Consider the following 16,576-nt stretch of genomic DNA (forward strand, 5'->3'; position numbering starts at 1 on the left):
TAATATATTCTGCAAAAACTAAATTTTGTGCCCGGTAATTTTGATCAAAAACATGTAATAATGCTGGGTTCAGGTAACCCTGCTAAGTGAAACACGGAAACTATTAGTGATATCTAGATCTGCTTTGCGCATGAATTTAGTGCTAATTTAGCGCTCTGGATTTATGCCTTGCAAAAAATCCGGGCACTTTTTTTTAAGAAAAACGTGTAGTAATGCTGACTTCAGGTGACTCTGGTATGCGCAACTCGGAAACTATTAATTATCTCAATATCTGCTTTGCGTAGGAATTTAGTGCTAAATAAGTGCTAATATATTCTGCAAAAACTAAATTTTGTGCCCGGTAATTTTGATCAAAAACATCTAGTAATGCTGGCTTCAGGTAACCCTGCTATGTGAAATACGGAAACTATTAGTGATATCTAGATCTGCTTTGCGCAGGAATTTAGCGCTAATTAAGTGTTAACATATTCTGCAAATACTAAATTTTGTGCCCGGTAATTTTGATCAAAAACATGTAGTAATGCTGGCTTGAGGTAACCCTGCTATGTGAAACACGGAAACTATTAGTGATATCAAGATCTTCTTTGCACAGGAATTTAGTGCTAATAAAGTGCTCTGGATTTATGCCTTGCAAAAAATCCGGGCACTTTTTTTGCGAAAAACGTGTAGTAATGCTGGCTTCAGGTGACTCTGGTATGCGAAACTCGGAAACTATTAGTTATATCAATATCTGCTTTGGGTAGGAATTTAGTGCTAAATAAGTGCTAATATATTCTGGAAAAACTAAATTTTGTGTCCGGTAATTTTGATCAAAAACATATAATAATGCTGGGTTCAGGTAACCCTGCTAAGTGAAACACGGAAACTATTAGTGATATCAAGATCTTCTTTGCGCAGGAATTAAGTGCTAATAAAGTGCTCTGGATTTATGCCTTGCAAAAAATCCGGGCACTTTTTTTTGCGAAAAACGTGTAGAAATGTTCGCTTCAGGTGACTCTGGTATGCGAAACTCGGAAACTATTAGTTATATTAGGATCTGCTTTACGCAGGAATTTAGTGAATGTAAAAATTTTGTAGTGACAAACGGGTTGAGTGAAGTAATTCAGATCAATAAGGGTGTTACTTTAGAAGGTAAGTGATTTTTTATAGCTTACTATAATGTATTGTCTGTCAATGTAAATTAATATTTTCCCAAATCATCAGATTTTTCGATAGGATAATTTAATGACATTTCCCCGAACTCGCTTATCTTCCTCTTCCCTCTTCTCGATCGCCCAATGTTTTGACAAAGTATACTTTTTCTAAACAATGGATGAATAGGAGACTTAAAATTTTCATGTAGGATTTTTTGTCATGACTTTTCTCAATAGTCAACTGGTGAAAGAGAAACCATCTTTAGTTTTCTGTGGATATTCGTCTTGTCCACAGCTTCGGAATCGCTAACCGCATACGAGTTTATTAAATTTGTTCTTTTGTTTTTGCTTGTTATCATTTATTATTGTTATTATTTGTTACACTTGTTTTTATTAGTTTTGTTTAAAAATGGAAGATGAAACGAATTTTAGGCCAGGGAGGCCGAAGAAAGTGCCTGATAGTGTGATAGTTAACGCTATTAAAAAAAGGAAATCAGATCTTTTTCGATCTGATGATGGAACTAAAATAGTTTCAAAAAAGGCCAAAGTTTGGAAAGATTTGTCAGCTGATTTAAACAGAGAACTTGCACCTGAAACAATCTACAACCCGATGCTTAAACCAAATTTTCAAAGCTGCATTACATTAGGAAAGGACATAATCAATAGAAAAGTTTTCTCAACTGCCAATAACAATGACTTGATGTTCACAGAGAAAGAACAAGTGAGCGATGAGGATGAGGGAAGTTCTCACAAATTCTCCTACTTCGTCGATAACAAATCGTTCGAAGATCTTATCGAAGAGAAAATATATAATGTAAAAGACACAAGAGTGAACAAACTGTGCCGCAGGACCTATGTTGTACTCAAAAGTGGCCTTTGGCAAGATTGGATCACTAAAGGCCTTCCCAAGCATCGGAAAATTTGTTGCGGCTTTCAGTTTCACAACGAAAGAATTACGAGAGATGCATATTATGGATATTTTACAGGTAAACTTTTATAACATGTAGGTCAAATTCCAAATAGAGCCGGAGTCCATGTTCAAGTCACCGAATCATTTTCCACCCAAATTTGGTATTTTTCAGAAGGTATAAGACGACATTTACTTTACGGAATTGGCAAAAACATTTTTTTGACCGATTTATGAGTACTTCGATTTTTTAAATTGAAACCCAAAATTATCCAAAAATGATTTAAATTTTTTCTGAGACTGTGATATTTTTTTAACCTAATAAGTGTATTTGTCTGCTTCTTTCTGTTTCTGAAAAAATTCATTCTCTTCTCTGAAACTATTAAAGGTAAACTTATTCAGGCAACCTGCGTTTTTAATCTCTGAATTTATTATTGTTTATATTAATGTAGTCCATTCCACAGTGTTTTACAGTAACGCTTGGCTTGTAACTAAATTATATCTTATGATAAATCAGGAGATAAAAAGAACCAATCTTTCACTAAAAAATTCTAATAATTTGGCAACTCTCTTTTGGGAAAAGAGAAAACAACGGGGAATATTTCGGAATCGAATAACATACTCTGCTCCCTCTTAGGAGATACATTTTTTACACTCAAAAACGATAAATAAAACTAATTATTCATATTAGAATTTTGCATTTTTTGTATAGGTCTTAATCCACTGACCTTCTTCCGAACTCAAAAAGTGGCAAAATGGAGAAAATAAATGAAATAGATTACGTATTTATAAATTGTTTTATAAATTTAAAAATATTTTCAATCGCTATATTAATACTCACTTCAAAAATAAGTAAAGAAACAATTTTTTGCAAATGAACGAACAAATACGCACAGAGTAAAAGAAATATTTCGTTTTAATCATCTTTGGAAAATGATAATTTGAATAGGATATTTGTTTTCGTTTTTTTATGTTTATTTACAGTAAAAATGTGCGCAAAAAATTCCCTATAATTTTTTACCTAATGGAACAAATGAAAAAAGCCTTTTAATTGAGATTTCTCTATGGATCGAACCATTTCAAACGACACAAGCTCTATATTACTCTAAAGTCAGAGACGAAATATGTTTTTTAGAAGAAGTTCGCCGACACGTATATTTGCGAGTTGAGAAATATCATTTCCCAATAATATTTGAATTTTGACAAATTAAAAAGTATATTGCTAAAAATAAAAAATGTGGTCTTGTCAAAAAATCTGGACATATTTTCATAATTCAAAGGAAAAAATAAAGAAGATTTCCAGAAGAAATCCCCTTTTTTTGCAATATTTAAATAGAGATTCTGAATAAGATCAAAAAGTATGGAATTTTAATGACATAAAGTGTGCTTTTTTTAAAGATAAATGTCAACATTCAAATATCCGTAACTCTGTGGCAAATTTTTTGTTCTGAAATCGAAATTATACGTGTCGTCTAAATTTCTCTATAAAAACACATATTTCTTCGCTCATAGATACATAGATAAAGTATTTCGTTTAAGTGATGACCTGTTTGAAGACCTAGATTTATTAAAAGAAAAAGAAACTCTGTATAAACTGTTTAATTTAGAATTAATAATAGTATAAAGCAGAAATAGTTCACATATTATTAATGTAGCAATCGTCATGAAACGGCACGTTACTTTTTTAGCCTTACTTTTAACGCGTTCTTTATCTAAAAAGTAAGGTAAAATGCGTTACTTCTGACTGGTAACCTGTGAAACACTAATATTCAATGATAGTGTGCCCTATGCTCGCACCTTGGGGAGATCTTTTTTGTCCGGAAAATGAAGATTTACTTTTCTTGACAAAACGATACAAGATACGGAAAAAGTGAAAGAAACAAAATTATTTCTTTAAAAAAGTTCTAGAAGAATGTTTCCTACACTCTTTTTGTATCTCGCGTTATTTGCAAGAATATGTATAAAATCCTTAAGGATTTATTTATTTTAGCTGAATAATACCAAAAAAACCGACTGCAATGGAAAAATTTCCATTTAAAAGTTGTGGAAATTGTTATATAATTCTTTGTTTTTTAAGACTCCATAAAATCGCATTGTCGAAAAAACATAAATTTCAACGAATTCTGTACATATTTTCGAAAAAATCTGGAATTAACTCAATATAGAAGTAAGTGTCAAAAGATATTTTCTAAACTTTTTTAGAAAAGCAGTATTGTTTGTTTGTTTGAGTTTTTTTATACCTTGTATCGTTTTGGTATGAAACGCGAATTTTCGTTCTCTAGGGAAAAAATGCTCTACTTCCTCCGACGCCTGGGTACAGGGTAGACTACCATAGAATTTACTCTTAACAACAGGACAAATCTTGAAAAAAATTAAGAGAGAAAAAATGATGGGTGGTTGAGTAAATTTAATTTGAATATTTTCATGAAAACCGCCACAGTTTAAAAAAAGTTCGACTTTAAAAAAAATTGTTAAACAGATTTCTAAAGAAGACGATTCAGTTTATTAGACACAGAAAGAAAAAGTATTAATGAGAAATTTAACCATTTTGGGATAATTCCCGTTTTTAATTTAAAAAAACTAAATAATCAGAAAAATCGTTTTTGTCAAACCGGTATGATACAATTTAACTTATTCCCTTAGAAAATAACAATTTTTATTTCCTTCGGTTACCATTAAAAACTTCCTTTATAAGAAAATAGAACGGCAAAAAAGCTGTCAAGAATCTAACAACAAAATTTTTAAAATCTGAATGGCATTATGCTTGTGAATTTCGTTAAAATCATAAACCTTCATAAATGAAAGGGCATTTTCTTAACATTTTTCCTAATTTATTTTGTAAATCTGCATCAGTGATAAGTATACCACTAATTCAAATTAGCCTATACAGGGTGTTTCAAAATCTATGAAATAGCCGGAAGTATGCAATAGTGCACACACAAAAAATAAACAGAAAAGGCTTCAAAGTTTGTCCAGGCATTACGTTCAGACATTGTTCCAAAAAATCTTGCTTTTAATGTTTATAATGAGAAAGTTTCGTAAAATGGTCTCTTTTGACTTATCAAAAATGCTATAACAGACCGACCGACAAACGGCGATTTTTTTTAACAGTTCAAAAACTTAATTTTGCATATACGGATAATTCCCATTGCATTTTAGAGCAAAGTGACCTACTGGAATATGAAAGGGGACAATTTGTGTGAAGACGTTTTGTTGTAATAGTATTCCACTATCTTTCATAGTTTTCGAGTTATGATAAAGTGAACAATCCCCATTACCTAATTACTGCACGAAAAAGTGTTCCGCAGGTGATTGAAAGTAGACTTAATTTTCTGTGATTAAAAAAAAGGAACAATGCCCTACCTATAATAGGCAATACCCCTCAAATTTGGCAATTTTTGCTTCTTTTTACGGACAAAAAAGTGGCTTTTAGTTTGTTCAAAGTTAATCGTGACAGGTTCAGTTTGTGTTGATGATGCTAGATAATTAAATAGAGTCTACAAAAATCTACGTACAGGTTGCTTTTTTGCAAAATACCTCGTTTCCAATGGATCCTACGAAAAAGTTTCCAGAGATCTTTGTTTTACTAAAAAATAAATAATTATTTATAACAAAAGCTTCCTCTCACTACTTGTGATTACTTTTTGGCCATTTTTTAATATTTTTGAGGCAATAAGGTGATTTTAATTGATTGAAAGTGTAATATGTTTTTTTTTATCCATAATCAAACATTTTTATTAATAATTGTTCATAACAGAATCTTCTCGTAACCACTGTTGTGAACTTTTTGAGTGATTTTGTCGCAAAAAAGTAATTAGCACTTAATTAGCACTAAATTGCTGCGCAAAGGAGAATTTGATACCACTAATAGTTTCCGAGTTTCGCATACCAGAGGCACCTGAAGCCAGCACTACTACACGTTTTTGGTAAAAAAAACTGCCCGGATTTTTTGCAAGGCATAAATCCAGAGCACTTAATTAGCACTAAATTCCTGCGCAAAGGAGAATTTCATATCACTAATAGTTTCCGAGTTTCACATACCAGAGTCACCCGAAGCTAGCATTACTACACGTTTTTGTTAAAAAAAAGTGCCCTGATTTTTTGCAAGGCATAAATCCAGAGCACTTAATTAGCACTAAATTCCTGCGCAAAGCAGATCTTGATATCACTAATAGTTTGCGTGTTTCACATACCAGAGTCACCTGAAGCTAGCATTACTACATGTTTTTAATCAAAATTACCGGGCACAAAATTTAGTTTTTGCAGAATATATTAGCACTTAATTAGCACTAAATTCCGGCGCAAAGCAGATCTTGATACCACTAATAGTTTCCGAGTTTCACAACACCAGTCACCAGAAGCCAGCACTACTGCACGTTTTTGGTAAAAAAAGTGCCCAGATTTTTTGCAAGGCATAAATCTAGAGCATTTAATTAGCACTAAATTCCTCGCAAAGGAGAATTTGATACCACTAATAGTTTTGGAGTTTCGCATACCAGAGTCATCTGAAGCCAGCATTACTACACGTTTTTGGTGAAAAAAAAAGCTAGATGCAGTTGCTCTCTGTTTTTAGCATAGATCTTAAGATCGTCCATGTAAAATACATGAGTGACCTTGTACTTTCGATCTGCAGGTTTGCCGCACAAGTACCCGTCGGAATGGCGCAGTGCTAGAGATAGTGGCAATAATGTAAGGCAAAAGAGGAGTGGGCTCATGGTGTCGCCCTGAAAGACACCTCTCTGAAACCTGACCTTGTTAGTTGTCACACGATGTTTTCCAGATGAGATAGTAAATCTGGTTTTCCCGAACGGCATCAATCTCTATGCACCTCACGATTTGCGGATGAACCGTTAAGCTTTCCAGAAGACAAATGATAAGTCTATGGAAGGTCGAATCGAACGCTTTCCTGTAATCAATCCAGGCCATCGATAGAAGTCATACAAGTCATACAAGTCATACAAATTTCATAGGAGAACGTTGTGAAATCACTCAAATTCGCCAAATACTATTAGTGAATAAAATATTTTTTCATTAATACATTTTTATATGTTGATTATTCGTCTAGCATCATTAAATATTATGTAAGACGTAATCGATAAAGTTTGGCGCTGAGGCTAGTATGATTTAATTTTTGGAAATCTATATTTGCCCTTTATGATTTGAAAATAGATTAATTTTACATAAAATTCCGTAATACAGTACGCAGTATATTTTATGTGTAGTATAGTTTTAAAGGTTAATTACAGTTATTTTATCTTGAGATTATACATGACAGTAATGTTATGTTTGAACCATTGTCACAAAATTTTCATTACCATGAATTGATATACACTTGACTTTTCCATTAATATTCCTACAATAAATTTGAGATACACAATACTTCGCGTGTGAGATGGCACTATTATCAAGGTCGAAGAAGCATTCTGCAGGCTTAATCCCCTTATAAACAGAGGCCTGTCAAATGTGCATTTTCAAGAAATGTTTGTAATAAAAATTCCGTAATTCATATTGGTATTATTATTGAAAATATTTTTTCATTGTGGGACACAAATAATAAAAATGTATGAATGATAAAAATATTTTATTCACTAATAGTATTTGGCGAATGTGAGTGATCTCACAACATTCTGTTTTGAAATTTGTATGGCCCCTTTTTACTATAATTTGTTATTTCATGGTAGTAAGAATATCTTACTTGGCGGCGTTTTTTACCCTAGTTTCTTTCGTGGGACTGTTTTTAGGCATTTCGTCTTCGTCGTTGTTGTTGTCTGTATACCGGATAACTTTTGAAAGAATAGTCGGATTAGATTGTGGTTTGGTGCACAGTTAGAGAAACCAAAGAAAGATCGAGTTCATTAATCAGCCAATTTTGATAAAAATTTAGAGTTAGAGGTTTTTCAAAATTTTTGAGGCCACTTTTTTTTAATTTTATCGACAGGCGTTTATAGTACACAAAAATATGAACAATTTATCCCTATGACTTTTTTTGATAAAACAAAATTACAGAATTTATTAATTTTGTACTAGTATTTTTTTTGTTGGGAAGCGTAGTTTTTCTTTAATTGTAAAAAAGAAGATTAAAAATAAAAAAATAAATAAAAACAAGGCAATAAGAATAAGTATGTTTCAATTTCCGTGCGAATTATGAATTGTAATGATATAAATTTATTGAAATGATACACGTTTCAGCGCAGCTAAGAATAAAATTTAATGTGAAGTAAAAAAAAAAATATTAAAGTAATCATGATAAGTGCAATTGGTGCATTATTTTTTAATATCTAAATGAGCAATTCCAGGCAGAGTTACATAAAAAATTTATTATATTTGATATAAAAGTGTTGTGTATAATATAGAAAAGTTGACATTTTAGACAAAATCGAGTAAGAAGCACGAGATACGTGATGAGAATGTGTTCGTTAAAGCCGAAAGAGCTTTACAAAAGAGAGTTCACAATCTCAAAATTACAGTTGTCGTTCCGTTGACCTTTGATTTTTAAAGGTCTGTGCACGAATGTGGGAGATATGCAAAGACCGAGCGCGAAGTGCGAGAACTATCAGTCGTGCGCCCTATGTGCACTCAAACGAAGCTCTTTTAATAAAAAAGAATTGACAATCACAAAATTACAGTGTTAAATTTTTTGAGTTTTGAGTTTAAAAGGTTTGTGCAAGAATGTGCGAAAAATACAGGTACCGAGCGCGAAGCGCATGATAATTACATCATTGAGTGCGAAGTACGAAAGCCAACAGTACCTGTAATGTAAATTATTTTCTTCTTAAAGTTTATACTTTTTTCAAATTAATACATGAATATAATGATTTTTTATGTGTACTGGATGTTCACAAATCATAGTAAATTGTGTGCTGCATACCTTGCTCAATTGCAATGTTCAAATTCTTTGTTACATCCTTTGTAAAAATTAAATTAAATTTTTCTGGGTATTGTTCATAATGTAGTAAAGGAATTTAAATCATATTTGTATTTTTGTTACAAGATGAAAATGCATGTGCGTAGGCGGAGTAACTGATTACTGTTAGGTAATACCTCTTTATAGGTTTGAATAACTTTTTGTACAATGATACTCATTTCCGCACCACCTTAGAAGTCAGTATTCGGTCCGTGGTATCTTCATGACACGCTCGACTCCCCGTTATAATCCCAAAACTCGTTCTTCCTGTCTCCATCCTGACAATATAGACATCCCTCCTGACATCATTCTCTCCTTACAAAATCATCTGCGAACAACCTCTTCCCCGCCCCCACAACTGCCGCATCACCATATTTGCCCTTCTCGCCCCCTCTTTTATATGACCATCCACTCCCCCATTCCTCCGAAACAGGAAGCCCAGGTACATAAACTCTTTCGTCTCCTGTCCCGCTTTTTCCTTTCACTCCCACTCCCCTGCCTTATCTTTTCCACCTCCTTTCCTGAACACTAGACCTGTGCATTATTCTAATCGAATCGGTTTTTTTTCGAACCGACGTAGCTGAGTTTAAGTCGAAAAAAATCCGAACTGAACTAGGCAGTTCGAAAGTCTTTCGAATCGATATTCGACGCCCTCAGTTCGAATGTCTTTCGAATAGACATTCGACGCCGTCAGTTTAAATCGAAAGAAAACCGATTCGAAGTGGGCAGTTCGAAAGTCTTTGGAGTCGACATTCGACGCGTGAGGTTTTAGTAATCCTGAATTCTTGTCCAAATGGACAACAATTATTTGGCGCTGGTAGACTCTAAACTCTAAACATGTTTGTTAATGATTGCCAAAATTCTAGAACCTTCCGCATATGATAGGGGAAAAAGATGTCATAGATTTGAGATAAGAAATTCAAAACCTATGTAGCAGAGATATATTTTAAATAAACTCTTTTATGTGGCTTTCAATTCAACAGGGTTCCTAACGCTTATTTTTCAGGGAGCCTGAAAATGAAAAATGAAAAATAACAGTTAAAAAATCCTTTTTTACTTTTTTTTGAGCTGTGATTTATGAGGATGTATAGAGAAAATACTCGAAATCAATTTTATTTATTTTTTGTATATATTTTTTGTTATATCTTTAGAGCTTAGCAACGGTAAGTGTTTAAAATTAAACAACAAGTTTGAAATTTACAATTATTCGATTATAAATAATACTTCGACCATATGGAGTCGTATGATGATGAATAAATGGTCATAAACACAATTGAATGATTTTTTTAAAATTAATTCTAGCATTTTCGTACGACAGCGGTTTGCCAGTAAATAACCAGTACAATTTGAACATCATTACTTGATATCATTGCTTTTTCAGCTGCTGTAACTGTTTTTTTGAGTGAGTTGGTAGACCTTTTATTTTTGAGACCCATACCGAATTTTGATTTAATTTTCATTGCATTAGTTATTCCCGAAGCAGCTGCCTTTTCACCCAAGCCTGCGTCCTGAGAAAAGACGTTTCCAAACTTTTTCAGCTATTACACTATTAGCCGAATTTCTAGTCTTTATATTTTCTCTATTTTGTGAGTAGGCTATATCGTGCTTTTGAAAAGTGATGAAAACTCAATTTCCGAATTTTACTCTTTGTATTATTACAGTCAAAAACAAAGCGAAAGATTTGGCTTTTGGACTCCTTAGTCGAAAAGAGCACTTCTGTCTCTATAATTAGGTGGACAACAGGTGCAAATTTTTGTTTATCAAATTAAAATGTTCGTTTTACTGGTTTATTTATTTATTTGTTAAAATAATTAGCAGTTGGTATTTTGAAAAAAAAATACAGCAAAGATTCATTGTCAAGACATTTTTATTTATAGTTCGATAAAAATATTGTTTTTTTTTTGTTTGGCGTATTTGGGAACAATAGAAAAAATTCCTCTCGAAAATCGAAAATATGCAAATTAAAACACCTAATTGAAAATCTAACACTTTAGATACTAAACTTTAAGTTATATTTGCATAGGGAATTCGAGAAACATTGGGAAAATAGTTCATTCCCAGGATGGCCAAAGGAAGCAGGAAGTGCCTTAACTCATGTAGGAGCACATTTAGAACTATCTGCCTTTTCTTCTTGGGAAGAGTTGGCCTCTTTGGGACTTGACAGGCTTAAATCTGCCCTCATGGCACTTGGGCTTAAATGTGGAGGAACTTTAGAAGAAAGAGCGCAAAGGCTCTTTAGCACAAAGGGAGAAGCTAGTCTCGATCCTGCTTTACTCGCTAAGAAAAAGCACAGGAAAGCTGGAAAAGGAAAAGACGTTGAAAAGCAGAAGGAAATCGCAAGGCTTGAGGCACATGTAAGTAAATTTATGAAAATTTAGACTATAAATATAATTATGTTTAAAGGAGGAGCAAGCGTCAGCAGTCGTCCGACTTTGGAAGTTGAATTAAAAATATATTATAAAGGAAACGAAGATTTTTATTTTGTGTTGAAGGTGCTGAAGTATTTAATTATGACATCTTGTATTATAAAGATAATGGTTTTAAGACCAATTTTATGATTTTCACCTACGCTTCGACCTGCCGTAGGTTTTGAATTTCTTGGCATACTTAGATCCAACTTAGAATATCAGCAAACTTAAGTACTTATACATTAAAAAAACTCTTGAAAAAATTCAAAAAGATTTTTCCAAATTTCAGATATGTCAAATCAAAATTTCAACCAAAAAGTCCATTTTTAAACAAATAGTTGATTTTTTTAAAATACGTGAATTTTCAACAAAAAAGTAAGTTTTAAACTAAAAAGATGAATCTTCAGCCAAAAAAGGGCTTTTTAGCACACTAGTTCAACTTTCAAGCAAGTAGTTGCATTTCCAACCAAAAAAGATTAATTTTGAACGAAAAATGTAAGAGTTGGTGTTTTACTCCAAACAAATTTTGTATTTTGAATGAAAAAAATTTAATTCATGAAAAAGAATGTCCATTATAATAGTTGAATTCCCAGGCGAAAGATGAATTTTCTACCCAGAAGCTTAATTTTTTGCAAAAATGAGATGAATTTTCAGCAAAATAATTGAATCCTCAACCTATAAATATTCTAATTTAAAACCAAACAGTTACAATTTTAATACAAAATAAATTGTATTTCTACCAAAGTAGATGAATTTTCAAACCACGAAGACGAATTTTTAACATAATTGTTTTATTTTTAACCGAAACAGATTTTTCCTTAATGAAAAAACATTTAGGTAAATTATAATTTGCAGATGCAAATAATTTTTTACACGAAAAAAATTAGAATAACTATTTATTCTTTAAGCATTTTTGTTTCTTTTAAGGCTGTATAAAAAAATTCGAAAATCTTTTCCAATTCTTTTTCGAAATTTTAGGAAATCATTTGAAATATTTTCATGAAATTATTTATTCAAAATATAAAATTAATTTTCGCTGGAATTGTAACTAAAAATTTTTATTATTTTAAGATTTTTCAAACTACCTCAATAACTTCAAAATTTTATTTCGAATTCTTCGAAAATGTTCATTTTGTTTAAAAATTTAATAATAATATATAAATTACAATTTATTGGACATTTTGAAAATTTTAATTTAACCACACAAGAGTATTTAGAAAGTAAAAATGTTTCTCAACTCACATAAGTTTTTCCATGATATTTCTTAGATTTAATTTTCAAACTTGATAGAATCAAAGATATATAACAGCTTCAAGTAAGAAGAAGTCAATCAGCTCCTGAATTTATTTCTACATGTGTTTTCGAAAAAAATTATCTTGTGTAAGGCCATGTGATGAGTGGGTCACGTGACCAGATTCCTACCTTACCGCCACTTTTTTATTTCCCAACTTATTTTCACACGAAACGCCACATCGAGTTGAAAATTTGGAATACTAAACAAGAATTACTAAGAATGGTGGGTCTGGTCCTAAATTTGTATAATTATGAAAAAAGTTTTTTGTTGCAAATAATTTTTTTTCTTTTTTTATCATTATTAAAGTTTAGGAGCAAACCCTCCTTTCTTGGAATGGAACCTTCTAATGTGTCTCCTAAGGGTTTGCATTTTTCTTGCACCTTCTTCTTTATTCCTTTACACACCCCCCACACACTTACTTGGTGGTGGAAGGGGGACCTACAGTTAAGGTGGGTTCCGAACCACTAAGAGCAACAGTTTTAAGCACTTGGAGAAAACCTTTTTCTCTAGAGGTACCGGTCCCACGACTCTCCGGAGATGAACAACTCCCTTGCTAGGCTAGTGTTCATCGCATCGGCCGCTGAGGCTCTTCCAGAGTGCGAGGCGGGAATCGAACCCGCAAGCCGACGGAGTGGGTCCAAAGCCTACGTTTTAGCCCTCACGACCATCGTCCCACTTAACCCTCTTTTCTTAGTGCTTCTTATTTATTATCCCAAATTTTCAACTCGATGAGGCGCTTTGTGTAAAAATAAGTTGGAAATAAAAAAGGTGGAGGTAAGGTAGGAATCTGGTCACGTGACCCACTCGTCACATGGCCTTAAAAAAATGAATTTTCATTACTATCATAAACCAGTTTTCTATTTATTCGTCGTTTTTCATTATATAATGTTTAAATTAATTAATGTTTTCTCGTTCGGTCATTTTATATTGCTTAATTCTATGAATATTATAAAACCTATTATATTATGAACAAAAAGTTCTGCAACAAAAAGCGTCACAATTGTAATTTCTGAATCGTCACTGCTATCTGCTATCAGCTGAAAGTTCTGAATAAAAACACAGTTTTTTTATTATTATTGGACCCTAAAGCCCATACAATGAAACACCAACTTATATAGACTGGTTTCTTTTTTCCAGATCTATAAACTTGCAGAGTTAGTAACAAGCCAAAGAATCGCGACGAAAGAGAATGTCCAAAGAAAGCAGGCACGAACCGAAGGTGAGCGAGGAGATTCGGACGCAGACGCGAGTGCAACAGATTCCGAAGACGATGATGACAACGAAGTTCCCTACAATCCCAAAAACCTGCCCCTGGGTTGGGACGGAAAGCCCATTCCATATTGGCTTTACAAGCTTCATGGTTTGAACATTAGCTACAATTGCGAAATCTGCGGAAACTTTACGTACAAGGGACCGAAAGCTTTTCAGAGGCATTTCGCAGAATGGAGGCACGCTCATGGTATGCGATGTCTGGGTATTCCGAATACGGCCCATTTTGCGAACGTGACTCAGATCGAGGATGCTCTAGCTTTGTGGGAGAAATTGAAGGCACAAAAACAAGCTGAGCGATGGCAGCCGGAGCAAGAGGAGGAATTCGAGGATTCATCAGGGAATGTCGTTAATCGGAAAACTTACGAGGATTTGAAACGACAAGGGCTTTTGTAAGATATTTCTCTTTTCAGATACGCGATAGAATTTTGGATTAAGTCTTAAACAAATCTGAAAAAGAGGATGATTACGAAATCAAATTTTGTAAAAGTAAAGAAGAATAAATTATACTTCAAATTTTTTTGAAAACCGTTCAATTATCGTGTCTAATAAATGCAATTTTTGAAAGATTGTGAAGTAAAACGTACAATTCAGGAGCAAAAGAATAAACAACACCAGGGATTGAAGAAAATTACTAATAGCATCAAATATAGGCAACCATTGAATTGCATAAATCTAAGCTAAGAGGTTCAATTATTCGAAGCCAATATTATCGAATTATTGAACCTCATATCTTAGATTTATGCAGTTTTTATAGCACTAAAAAACAAGCATCTATTCTATACACCCGATTACTTTTTTGGTCTCACGCAATTTTTAAATTGAAGTATTGAATAATTATTAATCCGAAAATTTTGTATTTCACATAATCTGTTATCTAAAATAATAGAACATAAAGTACAATATTTTTAATAACTGGTGAAAATTTATTTCTTAACTTCATTAATAATATATCTAATATTTTTTTACAATATAATACAATCAAATCGTTATATTTAAATATAAGACATGTTTTGTTTAAACTCACCCATTTTCGGTGAAAAACGCCTGCACAACCTAAAATTGTTAAAAAAAATGGTCTCTCCGACAAAAAACACTAGCATAATCTTAAAATTTTAAAAGATTCTAAATCTTGTTCGATGGATAATTATTTTCGTTTGAAAATGCCAATTTTCTATGTGAAATTCGAATGTAACCTAAAAGTGTTACAAAATAATACATCTTCTTTGAAATCTTATGATTTTTTCAGACAAATTTTATTTTTGGACTAGAAAAAATAACACGGATTGTTCCAGCTTGTAAATTTTATTATTTTCAACAAAAATAATTGGATATAAATCTAATATTTTTTGTTAAAAATACCAATTTTAGATGAAAATCCCAATATAACCTAAATTTGTTGACGAGAGATGTAAATATTCTTTGAAATCTACGTTTTTTCTGAAATACCAATGATCTCCAACGATAAACACTGTCATAACAGACAATTATTTCAGAATTATCAATCTTCTGCGAAATATAATAAGTTTGATTGAAAAAACCCGATTTTCTATGAAAAAAGTGAACATAACTTAAAACTGTTAAAAAATAGCCGATCTTCTTCGAACTATAATGATTTTTGTTTTGAAGTAGCAATTTTTTGTTTAAAACGCTAACATAACCTAAAATTCTTAAGGAATTATGAAACTTTCAAACCTAATGATTTCACTTTAAAAATGCAAATCTCCAATAAAAAAAATAACAAAAACGAAAAATGTTAACTTTTTATTCTTTGTAATCTGAATAATTTTTTATTAAATATAGCCATTCCATGTGTAAAGCGCTAACATAACTTAAAATTAGTTTTTTATAAGTTCTCTTTTATTTAAACTATTAATAAGGCTATAAATAGATTTAATGCTTTCACATTGATTCATTTTGGTAAAAAGAGATACTTCCGGTTTTAATTGTGTACCCAACTACGAATTTTGCTGACGTTTCGCGAATATTGCAGATCAGTTCTTCAGGGCTAACTAGAAACTGAGGGATCAGGGTATGGTGTTCTGATGTATAGTCTCTGCGATGCCTGTGATTGGCAGGATCGCTCCACCGTGGGGACTGGTCGAAACTGATTGGCCAATCAATTTTTTTTTTTAATCCGGGAGGACGGAAAGCCAAAATCAGATTGGTATTATAATGTATTAGCTCTCCCGGTTTCTCCAATATAGACTTTCCCACAAGAACAAGGGATTTTATGTACTCCTAGATCACTGAGGGGTGCATTTTTGTCTTTGTGGTTATTTAGTAGTTGCCCTATTTTCGCAGGTGGTTTAAATATTGTTTGGATGTTGTGTTTCTTTGCTGGTCCTTTTTCTCTCTTTCTTTAGTGGGTTGTATTGACTTGTTTTTTTAGTGTATTTTCTTATTGCTTTAGCAATTTGTTCGTTTGTGTAATCAATCTGTATTAGGATTCGTGTAACTTTTTGTAATTCCTTTTGTAAGTTATCTTTATCTTTCATGGAGACTATCGGTCAACACAAACCTACTGAAGAAAGAGAGAGGAAAACGACCACCATCCTACCCATCTCAAAAACAGTCGGTCATCAACTCCCTTGTATACAGAGCTGTCTCTATAACAAATAAAGATAACTTGATTGGCCAATCAGGTTCGACCACTCCCTA

The 16,576-nt window shown here is 32.5% G+C and overlaps 1 protein-coding gene across 1 annotated transcript in view; it reads left to right on the plus strand.

Moving 5' to 3' along the window:
- Positions 1–14,450, plus strand: part of LOC117172792 (splicing factor 3A subunit 3) — a 19,339-nt gene extending 4,889 nt beyond the window's left edge. The window contains exons 2-3 of the mRNA XM_033361015.1: positions 10,968–11,298; positions 13,784–14,450. Coding sequence (XP_033216906.1) covers positions 10,968–11,298; positions 13,784–14,311 — 859 coding nt within the window. The 3' untranslated portion in view covers positions 14,312–14,450. The remainder of the gene's footprint in view (positions 1–10,967; positions 11,299–13,783) is intronic.
- The last annotated feature ends 2,126 nt before the right edge of the window (positions 14,451–16,576 follow it).

This window comes from Belonocnema kinseyi, chromosome 5 (assembly GCF_010883055.1).
Source record: "Belonocnema kinseyi isolate 2016_QV_RU_SX_M_011 chromosome 5, B_treatae_v1, whole genome shotgun sequence".
Classification (NCBI taxonomy): Eukaryota; Metazoa; Arthropoda; class Insecta; order Hymenoptera; family Cynipidae; genus Belonocnema; species Belonocnema kinseyi.